The sequence below is a fragment of the Oryx dammah genome, unplaced genomic scaffold, assembly GCF_014754425.2.
Source record: "Oryx dammah isolate SB20612 unplaced genomic scaffold, SCBI_Odam_1.1 HiC_scaffold_11208, whole genome shotgun sequence".
NCBI lineage: Eukaryota > Metazoa > Chordata > Mammalia > Artiodactyla > Bovidae > Oryx > Oryx dammah.
Window position 1 is genome coordinate 251713 of NW_024080601.1, and position 25124 is coordinate 276836.

The window sequence follows — 25124 nt, forward strand, 5'->3', positions numbered from 1 at the left end:
TTTGCGATTCCTCCCTCCCTATTCCACCTCTATGCCTGATTGCCTGTTGCTAATTTTTTTTTTCCTGCTCCCAGCTTCCATTAGGTATCCCTATCTATTTCAAATATACTGACTTGAAATGAAAAATTTTTTGGTAGCTTTCTCTTTGACTTTTAGTTTCAACTTATGCCTGCTATGTGACCTGTACTTATTTACACTTACTGGGTTTTCCCTTCCTGACTAAAAGGAACTGGGTTATTGCCTCTGTGGTCACTGAGTGGTGAGGTTATTTTGAGCCATGAGGGCTGGGGGCAGGGTTAGGCTAGGAAAGTAGCTGAAATTATAAGTTTCGCAGCTGAAGCTAATCTTTGGCTTTCAAGTCTCATATACATTGCAATCTAATTCTCATTAAGAATAGAATACGTGTATATGACATATCATTTAAATTGTTATTTGAAATAACTGTAAAAACACATCCATAATTTAGAAGGAATAGCATTTTACTCGTTTCCACATTTCCAAAATTACACTGTCTGCATTTTGAATTAAGTGAAAGAGAAAGGTCACTTTTTCTCCTTTGTATCTCAAAAATAAATGAACTTTGACTAAGTTTCAGATGCAAAACAAGAGGTCTACCACAGACATTAATTTTAAGAAAGTTATTTAAGAGTCCCCCTTTCTTAAAGGGCTCCAGGAATTAAGATGGGTGACTATGGGCTAACACCATCTTTATCAAGTATTGGTAAAGGTTATAGATGGGAAAGCCTTTGCTTGTTGAACGAAGAGGAGGTATCAAAGAACTGAGTAACTGATAAAACTTCAATCTTGAATTAGGTTAGGTCTTGATCTGCTTCCAGCTAGTTGATCTCTTGAAATATGTGGGCTGTGCAGTAAGTCTTTGGTTGCTGTATGATTTTCTTCTTGCTTCTAAATTTCACATATTCTCAATTTGTTTTACAGATCAATCTTTTTTCTTTGGACTAAACCAATGTGGATAAGGGAGCCCAAAAGGGAATTAATCAGTTTTGGTGCATATTTTGAAGACACTTTCACAGAACATATTGCTCTGAAGTTAGGGTTAAAGTGACACTTTCCATTAGGATAATGTGGAGGACAACATTGTCTCAGGAGAAAGTAAGCATTCTAAGCTTTCCTCTCCTAGGCATCTTCCCTCAGGCACTGAGACTGCAGCCATCCAATTCATGGGGACAGGCAGAAAGAGACTTCAAAAGTCAAACATATTTCAACAGCTAATTTTTAGCAAGTCTGGCAATGAGATCTTTCCATTCTTCTCTCTTCTTTGTGATGTATGTAGGAGTGAGTAGCTGCAGTAGTGATTCTGGCTGTTGTCTAAAGAAGTTCTGACACAAGGCCTCAGTGTTACATATCACGTACATCCCACAGTCATAGCTGTTTTGTTGAGCAGGGGCTTTCTCTTCCACAAAGGCCAGTTTGTTTCCTTTTCTGCCTAAGAAAGCCTCTAGTTTCTCTGCTACCTGTTTTGCATGGAATGAGTTACTACCCCCATAAGAATCATAATGAAAAAAGCCATTTTTATCTTGCAGATAAACCAACAAGCTCCAGTGGGTTCCCCCAGCTGCGTGGTTGGAATTATCATTGATGGCTAAAAATATAACTCTCTTATTGCGGAGGTCCAAGGGTTCAAGGAACATGGCGATTTCTGCTGGGTTGCCAGTGCACTTGATGAACTGAGTAACTTCGGGGCTGATGAAACAGACGTGGTCAGAGCAGTCATGAAATTGACTGTTGGCAAAGTACTCAAAGGCAAACCCAATAACATTGTCATTGAGCCAGCTTGGAGGATCCAGTAGTGAGACGTCTGATTGCCGCAGAAGACTGTCCATGTAACTCAAGACTACTGGGTCCATCTTGTACTGACCAGGGCTGCTCAGAAATTCCAGAAGCTGAAGGAGAGGCAGAAGACAATATTTACTGTTGAATACGATACTTGACTGTAAAATGGGGATCATAAATAGCAGTTGCTCTTACAAGGTTTGGGGTAAAGATTAAATATAATTGTAAAGTGTTTAGCAACCATGGATGGTTAAGGATAAACATTAAAAAAAAAAAAAAACCTCTAGTTTAACAACCAGAATGAAAAATTTGTAAATTCTCCATATGAAATAGTAAGCACAGACTTAAAAATCTCTTTAAATGATGAGATTAGTTAAAATTATAACTGTTCTACCAAACTCTACATCATTAACCATATATTCGCCCCTTTAATGAATATGCATTATAAGAATGGCAAATTATATTAAAGATGAATTTTCAGAGACCAATTTAAATGTTACTAATTACTAAGAGAAATAGTTTCCATTTCAACATTAATTTTCAAGAGATAAGATAAAATATTGCTTCCTCATTGCGTGATGGAAAGTGACAGTGATTAGAGTTGTAGTTAAAAGGAACTGTAATTTCAAGAACAGAAAACAATGGGAGAAATACAAATGAAATTCATTCCTGGTTCTTCCCAGTTAGTAACATGAATGACAGTCTTTCCTGTCTTTAACCTCAAGGGGTAAGATGAAGACTATACAGTGTTTATAATGCAACTTAGGAATTCTTTTGGCAGTGACGTGTGGCAAAGGAATCAGGCAATCTGGGTCTAGCCCTAGTTCTACCACTGATTTGCTGGTTATCATCCGATTTTTGTCCTTGTTTCTATTTATCTGTAAAAAGGCCTCAGAGAGTTGTAGAAAAGGCCAGATAATTTTACTTGAAGGTATTAAAAAGAGTATAAAATAAAATGTTGTTCAAATAGTATTTATGTTATTAACTGGATAACAGTAAGATGATAAGGCTATGTTTTTTCCAGTGGTCATGTATGAATGTGAGAGTTGGACTGTGAAGAAGGCTGAGCAGTGAAGAATTGATGCTTTTGAACTGTGGTGTTGGAGAAGACTCTTGAGAGTCCCTTGGACTGCAAGGAGATCCAACCAGTCCATTCTGAAGGAGATCAGCCCTGGGATTTCTTTGGAAGGAATGATGCTAAAGCTGAAACTCCAGTACTCTTTCATGGGGTTGCAAAGAGTCGGACACGACTGAGCAACTGAATTGAACTGAAGATGATAAGACAATCTGGATAGAGGCCCAAACCAATCAAAGCAAATAAGGTTTGGAAACAAATGTCCATTTATACATCTTGTTCAAATGAAGGCATGACTAAATTAAGAGTGGGAGCAAGACAAGTCATATAGTAAGATTTATATGCTCATGATCCTCTTAAGCAAGGTGTTGACAGAGACAAGAAGTCTGATAAGTGTGGTAATACTGATATGACATTTAAACTCAGAGTTCACTGCTTATGCACTCACTTGGCAACATAACAATATTTCTAGAAATCACAAAGCAATAAACTGCCCCATGCAGATTGAGAATACAAAGCAAAGTGTATTGTAAGAAAATAATACTGCTATGAAAGACTAGGATAGAAGAGTGACATCAATTTAATCAATTCTGGCCATTAGATCAGTTATTTTACCACTTGGTTAGAGTATTAAAACAATAAATTTTTTTGACATAATCATTTTCATATAATCAAAACCCTGAAAAAACCTACAGAGTGAAATAAATGTACTCCTGAAGAAAAGAAAGCTAAAGTAATGATGTAGTTAGGAAGCACCAAAGATGGTTTTTCTGTGCATACAGAATATCATATGAACTATTTCAAAATGAATACAAGGCTGTTGATGAGTGGATATATCTATATAAAATAAGACAGCATGAATTAAGATTTTTCTTAAGAAGAAAGAATAACTTGAGCAGAGGCCTAAACTGGAGCTAGGAACAAAATTAACGAGGCACAGAGCACGTTTGTTATGGGTGGGCCACAAATTTGGCTCTTAGCTTTTGGCAGCTAACTACAGAGTGTTAAGTTAAACATTCACAATGTCCATAAGGGAAAAACAAAGCAACTGCTCAGGAGAAGTAAAAGCATTCTTTGTATTAAGGTCAGACAGATTTCTCTCAAGAAATTTTCATAAAAAACATGGAGTATCATAATGAACGCCCATAACATCTTTATATTATGGGACATTAATATACATAACATATATGGGGTATATAATATTGTTGTAAAAGATGAAATAATTTCACAGTACTATTTCTAACAATGATCTTTAATATTCAGTCTGATGGGAAAAGAGCAAACAGCTATCTAGTAAAAGCAGTTGTGGAGAGGCTAGGTGCTCAGTTGGTTGCTGATGGGACTGTATTTAAGGAGTATATGAGTATGAAAAAGGAATGACTGCATGTGCATTGAGCAAGGCTTCTTGATTCTCTCCCTCATGTCTTCAGTGACTACCAGGAGTGGTAAGGGCCAGATGGCAATGCTTGCTAAATACTTGGAGACCTGCTCTCTAAGCTGCCAGCTGAAATCAGTCCTATACATTAAGAGCAAATCCAACCAGGGATAGAAGCTCACAACAAGAAGGGTGTCTGAACAGATATGCATCTCACCATGGAGAATGTGTCCACAAGCAGGGTCAAGATTTTCTTTAGAAAATAGTTTTCCTGGTGTGTCTGATTTTGAAAACATCCAACATATAGATAATGTGTCAATCAAGGACTTAATTCTATTCCATACAGTTCAGTTGCTCAGTTGTGTCCGACTCTTTGCGACCCCATGAACTGCAGCACGCCAGGCCTTCCTGTCCATCACCAACTCCCGGAGTTCACTCAGACTCACGTCCATCGAGTCAGTGATGCCATCCAGCCATCTCATCCTCTGTCGTCCCCTTCTCCTCCTGCCCCCAATCTCTCCCAGCATCAGAGTCTTTTCCATGAGTCAACTCTTTGCATGAGGTGGCCAAAGTACTGGAGTTTCAGCTTTAGCATCATTCTTTCCAAAGAACACCTAGGACTGATCTCCTTTCGAATGGACTGGTTGGATCTCCTTGCAGTCCAAGGGACTCTCAAGAATCTTCTCCAACACCACAGTTCAAAAGCATCGATTTTTTGGCGCTCAGCTTTCTTCACAGTCCAACTCTCACATCCACACATGACTACTGGAAAAACCATAACCTTGACTAGACGGACCTTTGTTGGCCAAGTAATGAGTCTCTGCTTTTTAATATGCTATCTAGGTTGGTCATAACTTTCCTTCCATACAGCATGATTGCAATAGGTTAGCCATAACAATTCTAAAGCAAATGAAACCAAACTGGTCAAACCACCTTGGCCAAGAAAATGGACGCTAAAGTTCACATCTTAAGACTTGAATTTTAGACTCCATTCTGTTACTCAGTGGCTATGTCATCATAAAAAACTACTTCATTTCTTTAAGCCAGTTTCCTTTTCCGTCAAGTGAAAATATTAATACATGACCTTTACCACAGGGTATGTGTCAATATTAAATGAAGAAACACAGGTAACTAACATTTAAAAAAATATAACATACGGTAGCATTTCTGGATATCTACTGCGCCATCAGGAAATTTACATCCCAGCATCTGGTAACTGTAGTATATCACACTGAACAAATGTTTATTGAATGTTTCCTATGTGCTAGAGGCTAGAAAATCAAAATGGGAATAAAAGTCATAGTTTTTACCCTCACTGAGCTTAACCCTATTATGTTATAATGAACCCATAATGAATATATACATCTCTTTTACTCAATAAATACCTATCAAGTAGCTAATGCAGATGGAGGAGGAAATGGCAACCCACTCCAGTATTCTTGCCTGGAGAATTTCTTGGACAGAGGAGCCTGGTGGGCTGCCATCCATGGGTTAACAACCAGTTGGACATGACTGAGTGACTCACACACACATCTAATGCAGGTGTCATGGAAAATATAAAGATGTGTAAGGTGGGTTAGACTCAAAAGAAAAAAATTGGCAAACCACAAATAAAGTGAATTCAAAAGGGAAATGGATGGAGAGCTCAAATTAGGAAAGTCTTCAAGGAGAAAGTGGCATAAAAGTGGGCTCTTGAAAAGCAGAGAGGCGGATGCATGGAGGAGGGCATTAAGAAGGCAGAGGCAAGGAAAGTGCCTTTAAGTTTAGTCCACTCTGGCTGGAATGAAGCGGGAACAGTGATGCAGATGAAGGTTGGAGGAAGATTATTAGAAGTTAGGTGCTGATAAACTGATTTCTAGGTGTAAAGTCTAGAACTTATACTGGAGGAAATGGGGAGCCATTAATGGCTATGTCAATGCTTTGGAAAGACTGATGATTCAGGCACGGTATATAGGATTAATTGGTAGGGAGAGACACTGGAGATACAGATCAATTCGATTTTTAATGTAAGTAAACGTAGGAGGAGGATATGACGTAAACCAGGGGAAATGGTAGTAGGGGAAAGGCGAGGAGGAAAAGATATTATAGACAGAACCAGTAAGGGATCAGAGGAGGGTAGATAAGAGAAGAATTAAGAAACAGTTTGGAGAATTTTGTTGGCGTGACCAGAAGAGCAATGATCCCATCATTAATGGGGTAAGGGGAAAAAAAGAGATGGAAGTAGGCCTAGCACAAGAACTAGGAGCCATTTAGAACCATCCTAGGGATATTTCCTTTCTATACAGCAAGTACTGTACTTAGCGTATCTTGAGGTACAATTAATGTTTGTCAGATGAATGAAATACTTTTAAAGGGAGTCAGGAAATACAAATTAAGGGAAATAAGACATATAATATTTTTATATTGTAATATCCCTGTTTTTGCTTTAGTTTTATGTTTTGTCTGTTTTCTTCTGTTGATTAGTAGTAAATTCCTTTACAATTAAAAGATCTATGTTTTTGGTCTTGGTGGAAGGTACAGGAATACTGGGGAGACAATGACTTCCTTATAGTTGTGTGTGTAAAACTAAAATATAGTATACTTCTATGTTCTGGAGCCAGGAGGCTTTGAGTTTGGGCTCTGACTTCCACTTGTTAACTGTGCGACTGGCTGGGCAAGCTATTCATCCTCTTTCCGGGCCTCATTTTCCTCATGAGTAAAATGAGGTGGTAATAAAACCTGTCTCTCAGAGCTGCTTTATGAATTAGAAACATGACTGAAAAGACTTAGCACGTTCTCTGGTAGACGGCAAGCTCTCAAGGAAAACTTGTTTCCTTCCCCATTCCCTATATATTTTGGGTGGTAATAATGGACCTTAAAGATTTCTTGAAAATAAAGCGTCTGTTTGTCTCTTTATATACAGGTACAAAGATAGATCCGGCCAGGGCAGGACTGTGCATTTGAACTTTACCTTTGACGTGAGCAGAGGTGAATGCTAACACCACAGAAAAGTAGTCTCTCAACCTGTGTGAAGCAATGTCGTTAGTGTGTCGTCAGCATACTCAAACCTGGTGGTGGTGGTGGTCAGTGGCTTCAGTCATGTCTGACTCTTTGTAACCCCAGGCACCTCTGTCCATGGGTTTCTCCAGGCAAGAATACTGGAGTGGGTTGCCATTTCCTTCTCCAGGGAATCTTCCTGACCCAGGGATTAAACCCACATCTCTAGAGTCTCCTGTGTTGCAGGCAGACTCTTGTAATTATGGGGTTTACTTTATTATATCTTCCAACTTCTGTAGCTAAGTGAATACTGAATTCAAAGTATAGAACACTTCCCAAAATATTTAATTTTAACAAGAGACTATTTTTTAATATTCATCTTAAAATCCTTAAAGTGTATACAACTTAAATACTTCTGTTATAAAAACCAGGCAATAAAAATTAAAGGGAAAAATTATAATTCAAGAACCAGTCTGATTTCCTGCTGATATAAGTAAGGCAAGAAGCTGCAGGTTCATAGAAAAACACTAGGTTGGGAGTCAGCAGATTTGGGATTCAATTCAGATCTGCAATCAACCAGTTGTTTGACCCCGGAGAAGACATTTAAAACCCTTGGGTCTCAGTTTTCTCATCTGTAAAGTGAGGTTTGGACCAGATAAATAGTGGTTCTACCCAGGGAGGCACGTCAGAATCATCTATGGAGATTTTAAACACGTGATCTCTCTCTGGGGGGAGGGTCTGGGCACTTGTATCTTTAAGATGTTTCCAAGTGACTATGATTTCTCCAAGATTCCTCTAGCTATGGGCTTCCCCAGTGGCTCAGTGGTAAAGAATCTGCCTGCAACACAGGAGACTCTAGAGATGTGGGTTTAATCCCTGGGTCAGAAGATTCCCTGGAGAAGGAAATGGCAACCCACTCCAGTATTCTTGCCTGGAGAAACCCATGGACAGAGGTGCCTGGGGTTACAAAGAGTCAGACATGACTGAAGCCACTGACCACCACCACCACCACCACTAGCTATAGGGTTCTACAATTCTAAGCTCTCATCTTTAAAATCTTCCCTTCCTCTCTAAAGTTTAACTGGAACAAAATCATGCTCATTAGTTCACATATTCTTTATGGCTACTTTAAAAAATGTTTATTTATTTGGCTGTGACAGGTCTTACAGGTGCTGGCAAACTGTTCCTTGAAGCAGGTAGGATCTAGCTCACCGACCAGGGACCAAACCTGGGCCCTCTGCAATGGGAGCGAGGAGTCTTACCACTGAACCACCATCAGACAAAAACTTTGCCAGTCTCTGTTCTAGACCACTATAATGTAATCTGTTGTAAATGCCTAGGTTGAATTAATTTTAAGAGCTTTTAGGGGTCTAATAAAGCATTGAGGCTATTTGTTAAAATATCTTTAAGATAGAGATTAACCTTTAACTAGAGGTATTACTGCTGATTCAATTGGAATTTTTGATGAGGAAATGCTTAATTAGTAGATATAAGAACTGTCTATAGATGCGTGAGTAAATATTCATTTTATAAGATTAAAAATATACATCAAGATTTTAATTAATAAACATTTTAAAGTATGCAGCAATTCTCATAACTTTGGGATAATATGCCTGTTGTGGTTAAAATAACAGTAGTGACCCAGATAAGCTTTACTGTAAAGCCCCAAAGAAAACCTACTATCCCAGAACTGTGACCTTTATTCATTCCCCCCCCAAATTATTCAGTAAGAGTTCCTTAAAAAAAAAGGAACAGCTTCATTCAGTTATGTTTTTAAACACTGTAAAGTGCAAAGTGCAGCTGTTTATCATTTTAAGTGAAGATTCTAACAGTCAGTAGTTTCTAAATGCAATTTTCTTTCCCCCTCCTCACTCCCTTCATTTTTGTTTTAAATTGTATCAAACTGCAACTGCTCACAAATGTGGTCAGCGCTCCTATACATACATGGCTAGCTGCTAGCAAGATTCAATACACACACAAACACACACCAAAAATCAAGCACAGGCTAACTCCAATGCATCTTCCTAGAGCTTCAATTTCACCAGCATTGGGGGAAAAGAGCTAAGCAATTTAAGTATTTTTTAATATATTAAATACTAAAAATATTTTAATCAGTGACTTACAATACCTTAATTATTAACATAAACATGGATATAACAGCATAAAATGCAACATCAGCACAGATTTTTAAAATGAGAGATTAGCAGAGCACTTTTGCACCAGAGGAAAGCAATTATCTCTGCTTCATTCATCCTACTCTGCTGGCTTGGACACTTCAGTGCAACAGTTTAGTCTCCATACTTGATAGCTAGAGGTGGTGGTCAGTGGTTCAGTCATGTCTGACTCTTTGTAACCCCAGGCACCTCTGTCCATGGGATTCTCCAGGCAAGAATACTGGAGTGGGTTGCCATTTCCTTCTCCAGGGAATGTTCCTGACCCAGGGATTGAACCCACGTCTCCAGAGTCTCCTGCATTGCAGACAGATTCTTTACCAACTGCCTGCAATGCAGGAGACCTGGGTTGTCCTGAAGTATAGCCCAGGGGGTCACAAAGAATTAGACATGATTGAGTGATTAACACTTTCATACTTGATAGGCCTGTAACATAAATCACTAATTCTTAGGAACCAGATTCCCTAATAAACCAATTGATAAGTCTTGCTGATTCTATAGCCGTAATGTTCTGGACCTGTCCCAACACTTTCCATTTTCACTACCACCACCTCAGTCAAGTCCATCATTATTTCTTATCTTGATAGAGCCTAACATGTCTCCTTATTTCCACTATTGACCCCTCCAGTAAATTCACCATACAGCTGTCAAGAGTAATTGTTTAAACATTTAAGTGAGCTCACATCTGTCCTGTCCTCTGGCAGTACACTGTCACACTCAGGAAAAAATGTGAACTTCCCACCCTAGCTGCTTACAATCCCTCCTCCCACCCCACCCTCCAATGATTACATGGCCCTAGGGACCTCTCCAACCTCATTTCCATTACTCTTCCCCCTTGCCCACTAAGCTCCAGCCACACCAACTTTCCTCAAACATGCCATGTTTTCTTCCTCCTGAGGGCTGGGCTACTAGCTGTGCCTGAACGTTCTAGTGGTTGGCACCATGTGCTGGGTAATTTCAATTTAAATGCCACTTATTCACAGAGCTCTCCCATGTTCATCCAAAACAAGAGGCCACCACTCTCTTGTCCCCTAATTTCAATTCCTTGTGGAACTGAAACAGTCAGCACTTGTGGTTATCTGACAGTTTCTTTTTCACTATTTCTTCATTAATATTTTCCCCCTCTCCCCGAGGCCAAAAACATAAGCTCCATGATCATAAGAGAATAAAGAATCTTCTCTGCCTAAACCTGCTTACCATTCTGGTCCCCTGGACCTTCAATAAAACTTGTTGGGCATATGCTCAGTAAATAATAATTGTAGAATAAATGGATACTCACCTGATATAAATCATGTTCTGCAAAGAAATTTTTACTGTTGAGTCTTAGAAGTGTAAATGTAAGTCGCTCAGTTGTGTCTGACTCTTTGCGACCCCATGGAATAGCCCATGGAATTCTCCAGGCCAGAATACTGGAGTAGGTAACCGCTTCCTTTTCAAGGGAGTCTTCCCAACCCAGGGATCAGACCCAGGTCTCCTGCACTGCAGGCGGATTCTTTACCAGCTGAGCCACCAGGGAAGCCCCTTAGATGTATAAAGGACTTTCATTCCTTTTAGTCTAACTTCCTACCCCAGGAAGGAATTTTTCATTTCTATTCTCAGGGAAAAACATGCAGGAGTTTGACTTACAACTAGCTGTGTAATATTAGAGCAGAAATAGCTAAGTCAATACAACTGTAAAAAAACCAAATCCATGCAGTTGGAAATTTTAAATATGATGATGAAGACGTTACAAATCAGTGGGAGAAATATAGGGATTATTCCACGTTTTCACTGATGACTATGTCTTATAGCAGTGCGATCCAGCAGGACTTTCAGTAACAATGGAAATGCTCTTCATCTGCAATGTCCAATATAGTAGCCACTAGCCACACTAGCTATTGAGCACTGGCAAAGGGCTAGTGAGACTGAAGGACTGATTTTAATTTTAACTCAAATTTAAATAGCTACATGTGGGCAGTGGCTACTATTTTGTTTTTTTTTTTTTTCAGCTGCACCTGGTGGCATATGGGATCTTAGTTCTCCAACCAGAGATTGAGCCCCCTGGAAGCACGGAATCTTAACGACTTGACTACCTGGGAAGTCCCATGGCTACTATCTTGGACAGCACAGTTTCATAGAATTTTACAGGCATTTCAGGAAATAAAAAGATTACATGGTTAAGTAAGTTAGGGAAATGCTACATCCCCAAACGCCTTATTGTTGACTCACGATGCACACAAGCATATTAGAGGCTAAGAGAGGTTCTGCAATACAGACACTTAACTTTTCTCAGTCTGATTCTTTCCCAGCTCCTTTGACCAATGGAACACTTTTTGTTTTCTGTTTTGGTATAATATCTATTAACACCTCACCAACTGTGCAGTGATGTTTGGGATATGCTAACTGGGAAATTTAATAAATGACACTGGGACAATTTGTTAATCATTTGATTAGAAAAAAACTGAAGCTAGATCCCTACTTCAGACGTCATATTGAATTCTATTTCAGATCGAGTGAAATTTAAATGCTAAAAAGTGAAACAAAAATATTAAAAGAAAATAGAGCTTAAAAACACTTTATACAGCTGGCCAATACACACATGAAAAGATACCCAACGTCTTATTCATAATCAAAGAAATGTATGTTGAATTAAGATTTCATTGTTCACCTGCTAAATTAGCAAAGATAAGAAAACTGATAATAACCGGCATTGCTGAGTAACTACAGGAAAATGCAGTCTCACTGTAAACAGGAGTGTAAACTAATGTGAGTTTTTTGAAGGATAATTTGCCATTATATTTTAATATTTTGGAAATATGTAGGTATTACACTTTCAGAAATTCATCTTAAGCGAAACTTTAGGATACATGCAAAAATTTAACAAGGATGTTTACCACAGTAATATTTGTAAAAGAAAAACTGGAAATAATCCCAAAGTTTAAAAGAGGACTGGTAAAATAACAGGGTTTCCATTTAATGGAATACTTTTCAGCCATTAAAAAATAATTGACATAGATGCTCATAATATGCTATGAAAAAAAGGTTATATAAAAATTTGTACAAAATTAGTCAAGGATGATAGCTGTCTATAAAGTTTTAAGAATAGGACTTTAATACTTTTAAACTTTTTTCTAACTTTTGATATTGCTTTATTCCCCCCCCCCTTTCTAATGAGTATATAACCAAGAAATACAGCTACTTTCATTCATTCAAGAAAGAAATGTAGCACCTCTCACTTTTACAGTCACCTAAAATCTATCTGGGGCTTCCTTGGTGGCTCAGACGGTAAAGAACCTGCCTGCAATGTGGGAGACATGGGTTTGATCCCTGGGTCTCATCCCTGGGTCAGGAAGATCACCTGGGGAAGCAAATGGCAACTCACTCCAGTATTCCTGTCTGGAGAGTTTCATGGACAGAGGAGCCTGACAGGCTATAGTCCACACGACTAAGTGACTAACACACACACATGCAAAATATATGTTTCTTTGACTCGCTGGTCTCACTTATGTCCTCTAGGAAAAAAACAATAAGTCTAATCTCTCTTGCACAAAGTTTCAAACACAAATATTTAAATATAATCTGATGTTCATTAAAATTAGATTACACCCAACTTTTCATGTATAATTCCATTTGAATTTCACAAAATGAATCACATTCAAGACCAAATGTGCTTTTCACTTCAGACTAAGCAGAAAAATTTTCAGGAAGGAAGTTGAAGCCTTATTTTTTGGTTTCAATTTCCCTTAATTAAACATTTCCTTTTAATGCTAGCCTAACCCATCCAGAGATTTGTATCAAGTGGCATGTAAAAATTACCATTAAGATTTTATATCTTTCTTGAAGACAGAGATTAGTTTTCACTCATGCCTGCTATCTTCAGTGCCTGAAAACAAACAAGATTGTTAAAAACATAAGATTTCTCAATTTTATAAGTTATTTATGCGTGTGTGCTAAGTTGCTTCAGTTGGGGTCTGACTCTGCGACCCCATGGACCATAGCCCGCCAGGCTCCTCTGTACATGGGATTCTCCAGGCAAGAATACTGGAGCTGGTTGCCATGCCTTCCTCCAGGGCATCTTCCCAACCCAGGAATTGAATCCCCAGGTATCTTACATCTCTTGCTCTGGAGGTAGGTTCTTTACCTCTAGTGGTATATGGGAAGCCCCAAATTATTTATAAATTTGAACAATATACCTCTCACGTGAATCTTTTACCAACAGAGGAATTCAGCTCTCAAAGCAGAAAAACCATTTGGTATGATGATGATGCCTGGTAACTCATCAGCCATAAATTCCATTTGGCCCTCCCTTGGGCCAGGGAAATAGACTAAGTAACCTTTTAGGATTTCTTCTAGCACTGAGGCTCTCTATTTATGGTTCTGTTACTTATTAGGCATGGTTAAGGGGTCACGGACCAGAAAAAAAACTTTATTCTTAGTCTACCATTACACTTCAAAGGTTCCATCTGTAGTTGTCACAATTTTTCCCCCCTTTCTTATATACTTTGTGTAAATACCAGCCTTTTCTAGAAATGATTTTGTTTAAATTTTCTGAGAAATGACTTAATTGCAAAATTTGAAATGACTGGGACTGTAAATATAGTGGATGGGGAGGACACTTTTAATGAGAGGTTTGAATAAGATATATTTTACGAAGGAGTAGACAGAATTTTATTTAGTATATAGCTACTATTATACCTTAGGTGATAAGATGTGGTCAAGCTAAAGTTATAATCTGCCTGGTTTCATAAATAATCACTGTACACACAGTAGCTATATGCAAACATCTGGTTTAAAAGAGAATGAAAAAGGCATCATTTTTAAATTATTTGTCTTGTAGATTTCAAAGCCTGGTAAATTATTTTTTTCCATAGTTAAAAGGTAAACTGTTAGTACAAACTCCTCTTTAATGAGTCTCAAAAATGTGCTTGGTGAATAGCAGGTGCTCAATAAATATTTTATCAACAAATAAAATAATGAATTTGTTTTATTGTGCTGATAGGAAAACAGGGTCTGATGGGACCCAATTGTGACATACAGAATTTATCTTTAAATGTTAATTAACACAAATACTTGCTGAGTTATCTGATGAGGTCTGAATTACATATTAAATAGGACTAAACATTTCCAGCATCTACATATTTTAGCTGTTAATGTAAAGTGCAAAGTTGCTACAATAAACAGTAATGGGAAAATTATAGCCAGAAATCCACAAGTTACTGTTTTGAAGGAATTTAACCTATCACACTACTCTGCGACAGCATTTACTTATTTTTTTGGCCATGAGGGAAGGCAGGCCTAAGATATTTTAAATCTACAATATAGATGCTCAAAAATAATAACTGTAACCAGGACAACTGTATTCTAGTGCTTTTATAATGGATGAATGCTCAAAGGTGTAGTCATCTAATTGGAAGCCAGAGAAAGGAACTTTCAGAGATTTTCTGTAAGTAATGAAAATTCCTCAGAAATTTCAAGAATTCTCTCTGCTTTAAAATAGACCTGTTCCCCGACTCCCTAAGAAAAGGAAACTTGAACCATAACAATAGGTAGATAGACAAGTGAATATAAACTAGTCATGCTGAAGAAAATAGAATCTGGTTCAGAAAACTAACTTTACATTACTTACTTGGTTTAGTAATACCTGGGCCTCAAATTTAATGTTTTTAATAATATGGTTAAAAAGGCACATCATTTGGGGAGTAACTGGGATTTGAACAGTAAGTTTTCTATAGTCTGGCAATGGTCAATTTCCAAAAAGATGGGTTCCCTAGGCCTTGAGGACTTCCTTTTTGTTTACTAATGCATTTACCCAGCAAAGAAGGTTTAAGGAATTGGCAAGGAGACGAGTCTTGACCTTAAAAAGTCACAACTGTAGAACTCACAGGTGTAGATGGAAATATAACCAAGAAAGGCCTTGGCAACATCTAGGAACTTAGATACATGGTAAAGTGAAGTCGCTCAGTCGTGTCCCACTCTTTGTGACCCCATGGACTGTAGCCTACCAGGCTCCTCAGTCCATGGAATCTTTCAGGCAAGAGTACTGGAGTGGGTTGCCATTTCCTTCTCCCGGGGATCTTCCCAACCCAGGGATCGAACCGAAGTCTCCTGCACTGCAGCTTTACCATCTGAGCCACCAGGGAAGCCTAGATACATGGTAAAGTCACTGCTTATTAGACGTTCTAACATTATCATTACACTACAAAAGAAAGGGCTAGCCTCTTGACCTGGAAAAATGCTAACAGATCTCTACACAGGTGTGCACCTCTTTGTTGAAAGGCATGTAATTTAGTCCAATCTTTTCCTTTAGGTTGGTCACACTGGGGAAATAAAGGAACTTAGTAGACTCTTTAGAGATTGCTTTATGATAAAATTTAGTTTTTTAAAAAATTTAATTAATTGCTGGTCTAGCCTCTTCATTCCTATCTTCTGATAGAATGTAACCTGTACATTACTGCTAATTATTTTTCAAATAGAACTCTAGTTTCATTATCCTGCTCCAAGTTTTTAAACATTTCTCCATTGTCTACCAAAATTAAGTACAAACTACAGCATGGCATTAAATAATCTGAACAAAAATAGCCCTAACCTATCTTTCCCAATTTACTTCCTTGTACTTATCCTATATAGCCACAAGCTCAGTTCTCAAATTATTAGGCAACAGTAGATTAGTAGCAGTTACTGCAACTAAATTATAGGAAAAGAGAAATTGCCAGTTCTCTATGCTGATTCCAACAGAAAGGTTGAGAAGTGAACACTGCTCAAGTACTTTTCCAGAACACTTACTTGATCTGTTGTGATCTTGTTTAAAACCATTACAGTGAGCTATTTATAAATCTAGGATCCTTGGACCAGAAGGTGGCTAGAATTAACGGTTCCATGAACTTAGATTAGGGGGAAAAATTGCATCTTTTCAATAACCTCTAGCTGAAATTTAACATCTTCAATAAGTGTAGGCAATAATCCTCATATTACTGGTGTCTTTGTCACCAACAGGAATATACTTCCAAATCACATTAAAGTTGTTACAGGTATATCAAAATAAAATTTATACTCATCACTATTTTGAAATTACATAATTACCTGGTACCATAAAGAAGGCTGAGCACTGAGGAATTGATACTTTTGAAATGTGGTGTTGGAGAAGACTCCTGAGAGTCCCTTGGACAGCAAGGAGATCCAACCAGTTCATCCTAAAGGAAACTCAATCCTGAATATTCATTGGAAGGACTGATGCTGAAGTGCCAATATTTGGACACCTGATGGGAAGAGCTGACTTATTAGAAAAGACCCTGATGCTGGGAAAGATGGAAAGCAAGAGAAGGGGATGACAGAGGATGAGAGGTTGGATGGCATCACCGACTCAATGGACATGAGTTTGCGTAAACTCTGGGAGTTGGTGAAGGACAGGGAGGCCTGGAGTGCTGCTGTCCATGGGGTCGCAGAGAATGAGACATGACTGAGTGACTGAACAGACCTGCTGCCTGATGTTATTTAATGTGTAAGGAATCGCATATGTAACCACATCACACACGTTTTTATATTTTTACAACTTTCAATAGAAATAACTTCATTTGTTTCTATGTATTTTATTTTATACATCTATATTATACATATTAATTGCTTGTAGAATATAACCTAAACACTTTAGCATGGAATTCAAGGCTCTTCATTATCTGTTCACACCCACTTTTTCATCTTCATCTCTGTCCCACCCCTACTTTTCATACTAAACTCTAGTCACACCAGACAATGGTGACTCACTCTTATCTGGTGGCTGATAAGTTTTCGAATTAACCCTAGTTAAACCATTCAATGGCTTGAGCTTGGCCTTACACAGACTTTCTCTGCCTGCCAAAAGAATTCTTTTAAAGGTTTGTTTTTCCTAATACTATGAGGTCCTAATAGGGCTGATTCTTTAAGTCTTTCTCATTCCTTAAATGATTGATGAATTATAAAAGACAGTTTCTAAACTGGCAAGGCACTGTGTACCGTACTCATCTCTAGGGGTCTGAAGTTTGCTCTTGACTCTCATAAATTAGCCTAGCTTTGATCTTTTGGGGTAAAGAAATGAGGATGGCCTGGAGCTGGAAGCCTGGATCCCCAGCTGATCAACCCTGGATGGAAAGGAAAAGGAAAGAGAGCAGTAACTGAGGTGGACCTGATTAAGACCGAAGGATGGAACAGTGCCAGAGGGAAAGGCAGGAGTGACTCTTTCCCCCATTTTCCAGAGCCATTATTCAAAACGTCATCACTTTGACCAAGCTCCCATTCCATCTCCAACTCTTTCTCATCAGATGACTCCCATCTTAATGTTACAGGGCCACTTTTATCAACCTTCTGCCCTCCCCTACTTCTCACTGCTTTCCTTTGTTCTAGTTGAGTGGTTTTTAACCCACAGCCTTACTCATCTCAGAAGTTAAAAAAAAAACCAATACCTGGGTTTAATTGGCCTCAGGTGGAGCAACTGCATTGGTTTTATAATTAAAAAGCTTCCCAGGTGACTCTAATGTGCATACAAGATTGAAAGCCACGAGTATTCTTGGTTTTGTAAGTTAACTACTCGCACCAATAAATTGTCTTCTCGGTTCCATGGTACTTTTATGCCCCAAAGTCTCCCATCTTGAAGAGTCTTGTGGCTCACACGCTTGCCCCAACCACTTTACAACGATGTTTTTTAAAGGGTAACCTACACTTGCATGGTTTTCACCAGCTATATTCTTTGATTAACTTTTTACTCTTTCGGCCAGTACTAGCACATGCTTTTGTACTTTCTGCTTCTATCTCTTCTATTTTTTTGACCTACTGCTCACTAGCCTTTTAACAAAAATTAAGTGACTCAAAGGTCACCTTGGAAGGGGTTCCTCAAGTCTTTCTACACAATCATGCTCAAGAGTATCCTGTAGGTTTTTTCTCCCTACTTTAATTTTACTTTACTACCACTGCGAATTATCTCCTCGTCTCTGACAGAGCGCTTCAGAAAGCTGAAACTATTTCATCTGCTTCTGACTTTCTGGAGTCCAACGCACAGAAACCATTTAGTGAAAAGTCTGAGGGATGAATGAAAAGTAGAACTAGGAAACGGAGGTCGGGGGCGGGGAAATACAGGGCTTGTGTGGAAACCAGGAAAGGGGGCGAACAGGAGTGTCGCTGAGAATTCTTGCCATAATTGAAAATGGGGCCCAGATACGCTAGATTTCCGTGGACCGCAAAGCGGTCCCCTGCCCGGACCCACAGACCAACAAACCAAAGTAGGGAGCAGGCTTCTTACCTGCTTCGGGCCTCACCACCCCTACCAGCCTCCAAACAGCTCTGTACTGGCCGGAAAAGCTGCGCTATAGTCGTAAATCCAGAGTTTTCTACCGCCAACATTGCGACATTCCTCTCTAGTCCTCTAAGGCAGAGGCTCCCAGCTCTGCCGTAAAGTGAGGAAGAAAAGTTTGGGCGGGGCCGCCTGAGGCCGATAAGACGGGGCGTGTCCGCCCGAGGCAATTGCAATGGGGCGTGTCCGCGCAAGCGCACGTTGTATTCGCTGGCGGTGTCACGTGCGGGGGCGGGGCCGGGCAGGATCCCGCAGGCGGTAGGGGGCGTGGGAGGTAAGTGCGCGCGCGCCTGCTCGTCTGCAGCCTGGGAGTCGCGCGGGGCGGGGCCGCGTGCGCGGGGTCGGGGGCGCGCGGGCCGGAGCTGACTGGGACGCGGCGGCGCTTGGCTGTGGCTGCTGAGTCCAGCTAGGACGCTGAGACGCGGCTGCGAAGGCACCCTCTGGCACCAGCAGAGGCAGCGACACCGGTTGAGGCGGCGGTGCAACGCGTGCTGGGCGGGTGCGGCGGGGGATGTGCCTGCCCAGGCCGGGCGGAGTCTCTCTGACAGGGCGGGGGATGCGCGGCGGCCGCTCGCCTGGACCCTAAAGCAGCTGGGCCCACCCTCCCGGAACCGTCCGACCCTCGGTGGTCTCGATCTCTGCTGTCTCCTCCGGCCTGACCCTGGGGCCGAGGCTGGGAGGCGGCTTCCGCCGAAGAGGAGGGGGCTGCGGTGGCCACCGCGGCGGAGCCCGAGGTAAGACCCGCCCAAGCCGCCCAGCGGCCCTGCCGCCCGGCCCGGCCCACGTCTCAGTCTCTCTCTTTGGCTCCTGCGGGGCCGCTCCGCCCCGCCCCAGCGGAGACGCCCCGCGAGCGGGTCTGCCCCGCAGCCTCCCAGATACCCGATCGCTGCCCAGGGTCCCCAGTAGACCCCACCCATGGTATCTTCCATTGGCCAGACACCCTCCTGGCCCTCCAACCTCTCCTGGGGTTCTATCATCCCGCCCCACCCCCCCAAGCCAGTACACCCTATTGGAACCCCCTTCGGACTCTTAGACGCTTAATGGGGCCTCGAGACTCTGTTACATCTTCCCGTGAGCTGACCGGATCAGTTTCTCCGACCCACTTACGGCTACCCCCGAACCCATTGCGACCCCCTGGTCCAGGGCAGATCCGTCGTGGCCACCCTTCTCAGCAGACCTCCTAACCCCCACCCTCGGCTCAGCCGACTGGCGCTTCCCCTAACCCAACTCGGCTTTCCCACAGTCTGTTTCATGATGCTCTTACCTCCCACGAGATCCGGTATCAGCCCCTCTGTAGCCACCATCAACTGCCGCCTCTCCCGCCGACTCCTGCTGTAGCCTCTCCCACAGACCTCTTCTCCTTAGGCAGACCTTAGTATCTTTCTCCCCGCTCGTGATCCTTTGATTGGAAAGACTTTGCCATGAAATCCTGAAGGGGTGTTACCCTTGTATATTCCCTCAGTGGGGATTAAGGGACCCAACTGATACCGAGGTTTGGAGGGTCTAGTCTGGTGGCTATAGAGAGTGAGAGGGAAGAGCATGGAAACCCAGGGCAGGGGGTGTATGCTATTGTAAGATCACACAGCCTGCTTCTCATCTTGTCTCTTTTCTAGAATGTGTGAGGTAATCCAGATCTTGACAGTTTTGGGACTTTTGTAAGGATTAAATCACATATCACTAATGAATAAAACTGTGTCTCCATGTGTTATTATTTGCTTCACGTTCTTGTAGATTTTAATATATCTTTGGCACTGTTTTTGAAGGATACTAGGGTGTTTTTTTAAAGTATTATTTTATTGTTTTTCAGTTTTCTGGAAAAGTAAGATTTGTAGTTTTCCTTCATCCCTGAAGGTTTTAATGCCAGTTCAATAATAAAATTCTGCTACTTGGTGCTGCTGTCTTGCTTTTCCAAGGAACAAGTATGGTTACCATGCAGTGTTCACCGATGTCATTTTGAGCAGCCTTCTCAGCAGTAATAAAATATTGAATAAAATAGTTTATTGAACTCCTGAGCTGTCAAGAAGGAAATGTAATCTTACACCGAATGATCAGTGCATAATTTTAACGTTGGTAGAAGGATGAAGTATAGAGGGGCTTTTGTAGTCAGTACTTAAAAATTTTTTATTTTGTGTGTGTGGAACTAAGGAGGGAAAAAAATCATATGAAAATTATAGGTCATAGCTAGACATAGTATAAAAGTCAAAAGGTTCGAAAAATGATGCAGTAAAAAGTTTCTCATCCCCGTTTATTCGCCAGCCACCCATTTTCCCTCCTTAGATGCAACCATTATTTCCATCTTTGTGTGTGTTCTTGTGATATTTCTAGCGTACAAGTCTATACATTTATATTTTTAAAACACTCCACACACAAATGCTTGCATACTGTATATTATGGCTATAGCTCCCCCCTCTCCCTTTAATAATAGATCATAGAGATCATTCAACAATAGTACATTTGGAATTGCCTCATTTACTGGCTAGATAGTATTCCATTCTGGTGATCTTGAGGTTATTTTCAGTCTTTGTTTTTACAGACAGTGCTATGTGCTTTTCTGTTAAATATATCAGCTGTTATATGTATGTTTTAAGTAATTTTCAGGATTCAAAAAATTTCCCGATGATTCTTTTATGAACCTACAAAAAAGGATATAGTTAAAGTAAATTTCTCATTGAACCACTCGCTGGGCTTTCATGAAGTTACTAGCTTTGATAGAGTTTATATTATTTGGATTTTTTATAATGTTTTATTGGTCTTCCCTGGTGGCTCCGTGGTAATGAGCACTTGCAATGCAGGAGCCACAGAAGATGCAGGTTCAATCCCTGGGTCAGGAAGATCTGGAGGAGGGCATGGCAGCCCACTCCAGTCTTTTTGCCTGGAGAATTCCATGGACAAAGGGGCCTGGCAGGCTGTAGTCCGTAGAGTCTACTTAGCATACATGTACATAAATGTTTATGTTTATTTATAACTTACTTGATAGTTATTGAAGGATTTAAAGGAGGGGACTGAAATGATTTGCATTTTTAGAAGATCACTCGATCTACTTTGAGGAGAGTGGATTGAAAGGCAGGCTAAAGGTGTTGGGGGCGGGTAACCGGTAATGGTGCAGCTTCTTTATTTGGGTTTTGAGAATAGACAGAATTTGGTGATGTCACTGGATTTGGTATTAGACTGAGGGTTCATAGAGATAAGATCTAGGTTTCTAGCTTGTGCCTTTCACTGAGGTGAGGATCTGAATGAGGGAGGAATGGAATTTTTGTTTTTATCAAGAAAGAGGAATTCAATTTGTGATATTTTGAGTTTGGGTGACTGGTGATTATATTTCTAGCAGATGTAGATGGCCAGTAGGCAACTGGATTTGTGGCTTAAGCTTGTTGTTAAGTTCTGGGTTGATAGTAGGTTTAGGTGAGAGGAGAAAAGATTGTAGGATAGAAATTCAGCATTTACAACACACATAGAATTGAATGTCTAAGCTATTAATAGTAAATTATGTGGTTCAGTTCTGTAAAGAATCTTGTTATAGTTTAAACATCAGTAGGTTCACTATCTGACAAGACTTTTCAACAGTGTTTTCCCTTGAGTGATATATAGTTCTGAGGGAAATGGAAGTAAACTTAGGTTTTTGGAAAGGCAAAACCTCAGTAGAAGTTAGCACTAAAACCCCGGTTTTTCTAAGTGTTTAGATTATAGTATTGTAAAAGTTGTTCAGTCTTCATTGTTTACAGAGTATAGGAGCTTGGAAAATGTTGTTTGCCAAAAATATTAAGTGTTTTAGTGTATGATTTCTAGCTATATTAGTAATAGAGTTTAGTCAAAGATTTTTCGGTCGTGTTTTTAAACCATGTGATTAAATGTGTGCTCAGTCGCGTTCAACTCTTTTCGACCCTAGGACTGTAGACTGCTAGGCTCCTCTGTCCATGGAATTTTCCATGCAAGAATACTGAAGTGGGTTGCCATTTCCTCCTCCAGGGGATCTTCCCAACCTAGGGCTTGAACCTGCATCCTTGTATCTCCTGCATTGACAGGCAGCTTCTTTACCACTGTGACATAACATTGCCTTAATGTATTTATAAGTCTCGAGCTGCCTTGTAGAGCTCTTTCCTTTACTCTGGACCCCTGTAAATCACTGCTAATGGACATTTAATCTTGGATTCACATTTCAACAAGCACTTCAGATATGTATAAAATAAAACTCATCTCTGCCTCCCTTCCCTCCAAAAAGCTGTCGGGGTAGAAAGAGACAAAGGCAGCAAAATCTTTTCTTTCCATTTCCTGTCTTGATGAATGGTACCACTCTCTCCTCATGAAGCCTTCAGGAAGCTGGAAATCATCCTCCACTCCATTCTGTACCAATCTACCAGTATCACCAAGTCCGACACATTCTCCCTCATGATATTTCAAATCACTGTTATTGCTGTTTTTTGTTGTCTCTATTTTAACCCCAAATGTCTGTTGGTCTTCTTGTCCTCTCTTCTGCCTCTTGTTTTGCCATACCCTCTAGTTCATTCTCTGCACTGCCGCCAGAGTTAAGTGTTCTAAACTGCTCTTTTAGTTAGGCTCTTTCGTATGCAAGGAAGAGACTCAGGTTACCTTCCTGAAAGAAAACATGCACAAGGGAACGCAGGAAAAGTTAAACAGCTTGGTCTTAGAAAGAACGTGAGCTTAAAAATAAAACTGGAAGCCGGAAAAGACAGGTTTCACTCTGAGTGAGTGAGTGAAAGTCGCTCAGTTGTGTCTGACTCTTTGTGACCCCGTGGACTATACAGCCCATAGAATTCTCCAGGCCAGAATCCTGGAGTGGGTAGCCTTTCCCTTCTCCAGGGGATCTTCCGAACCCAGAACTCACTCTAGTGCTCTACTGTTAACTTGTCTTAGCTACTTGTTCTGTTTCATTTTGTATTATTTTTTTCTTTCTACTCGAATCACCCCCCTCCCCTACCCCCCAGTCTCACAGCTTTCATTTATTCTTAATTTTTGCCTCCTTATAACTGCCATCACTTCCATGTCAATATCTTGCCTCCTGGCTATTATCTCTTTAGCTTAAGCTCCTGTTGCTAACTTCTTCCTAGGATTTTCTGGTTTGAATTCCCAAGAGACAATCTTTGGATTGTTTAATCTTTAATCATGGGCTGCTAGCAGGTCTGTGTACTGGGTCATGTGACCACTCCTAGCCATTTAGTTTTGACTGTGTGTTTATTTGTGCATGTGGATGTGAGGCAGGAGCATAATAGTGAAAAACATGGGGCATCCTGCAGGGTAATTTCACACAAAATGGGGTTGTAAACATGGCAGGCACCATGATTAACATGGTAAAAATAAATGGCTAATCATGTCCTTTTCTGTTGAAAGATCTTCAGTGCTTTATTGAAGTTGCTCAGTCGTGTCCGACTCTTTGCAACCCCATGGACTGTAGTCTCCCAGGCTCCTCTGTCCATGGAATTTTCCAGGCAAGAGTACTGGAGTGGGTTGCCATTTCCTTCTCCAGGGGATCTTCCCGACCCAGGGATAGAACCTGGATCTTCTGCATTGCAGGCAGATACTTTACCATCTGAGCCACCAGGGAAGCACTTTCAGGTTAAAGCTTAAACTGTAGCATCACATGTATGTGAGAGCCTTCATGCTCTGACTCTTACTTCTTTAGGCTTTCCTTCTTTGCTGTCTTCCTTAAATTCTTTGATCCACTCGTTTAACTTAGGTCTTTGCATGCTCTGTGTCCTTTCCTGTATTTCCCTTCCATCTTCCTTTGCTTGGCAGTCTGCTCTCTGATCTTTAAGTCTCAGTTCAGGTGTATCTTCAGGAAGCTTTACTTCCTCCCGGTTAAGTTAGGTATTGCTCCTGTGTTATGTAGTGCTTGCTTCTTTCTCAGCTCTCTAATGAAATTCCTAATAGCTTGTCTGTTTTCTTCACTGGGCTGTAGCTTCTTTGGTATTGGTGCAATATAGTTAGGCAGGTTTTTAGATTGAGGATTTGTAAAAAAGAATATTCTTATTATAAATTATAATGTATACAGAAAAGTACACAGATCATAGATGTACAGCTCAGTAAATTTTCACTGAGTGAGCACAAATGTAACCAACCCCCATATCTAGGATAATACAGGATAATACTACAGCCTTCAAGGCACCTTATACCCTCTTCTGGTCACTAGTCCAGTTCAAAGAAGATTTTAAACTTTAAATAGGAAAACTCTTTAACATAGATTTCTTTACATATTTTGTGTGTTTCTTTAGATGTACAAGAGACATAGACATTAGAATTTTGATCCTATGGAAAGCACATACATAGAGTTTATATTACACAATGTATTTTTGGCTTATTTTTGTGCAGTAGATTAATTCAAAGTCACATAACATTTTAAGATTCAGTTATGGGGTGTTTGTATTTAGGTAGATTTTCTTGTTTGTAAGTTTAATATCTTAGAGTAGCAGAAAAGAATTG

The 25124-nt window shown here is 40.2% G+C and overlaps 1 protein-coding gene across 3 annotated transcripts; it reads right to left on the minus strand.

Annotated features, from left to right (window-relative positions):
* Window positions 1-461: 461 nt before the first annotated feature.
* LOC120860846 (sentrin-specific protease 8) lies at window positions 462-20012 on the minus strand. Of its 3 annotated transcripts, none has more exons than XM_040236556.1 (2): window positions 19954-20012; window positions 462-1904 (listed from the first exon to the last, which is right to left on the minus strand). In XM_040236556.1, exon 2 carries the CDS (start codon window positions 1866-1868, stop codon window positions 1230-1232), a length of 639 nt encoding a protein of 212 aa, XP_040092490.1. In that variant the 5' UTR covers window positions 1869-1904; window positions 19954-20012; the 3' UTR covers window positions 462-1229. The 3 variants fall into 3 exon arrangements, with proteins under 3 accessions (XP_040092490.1, XP_040092488.1, XP_040092489.1); XM_040236554.1 differs by lacking the exon at window positions 19954-20012 and adding an exon at window positions 18639-18794; XM_040236555.1 differs by lacking the exon at window positions 19954-20012 and adding an exon at window positions 16451-16665.
* Window positions 20013-25124: the final 5112 nt, after the last annotated feature.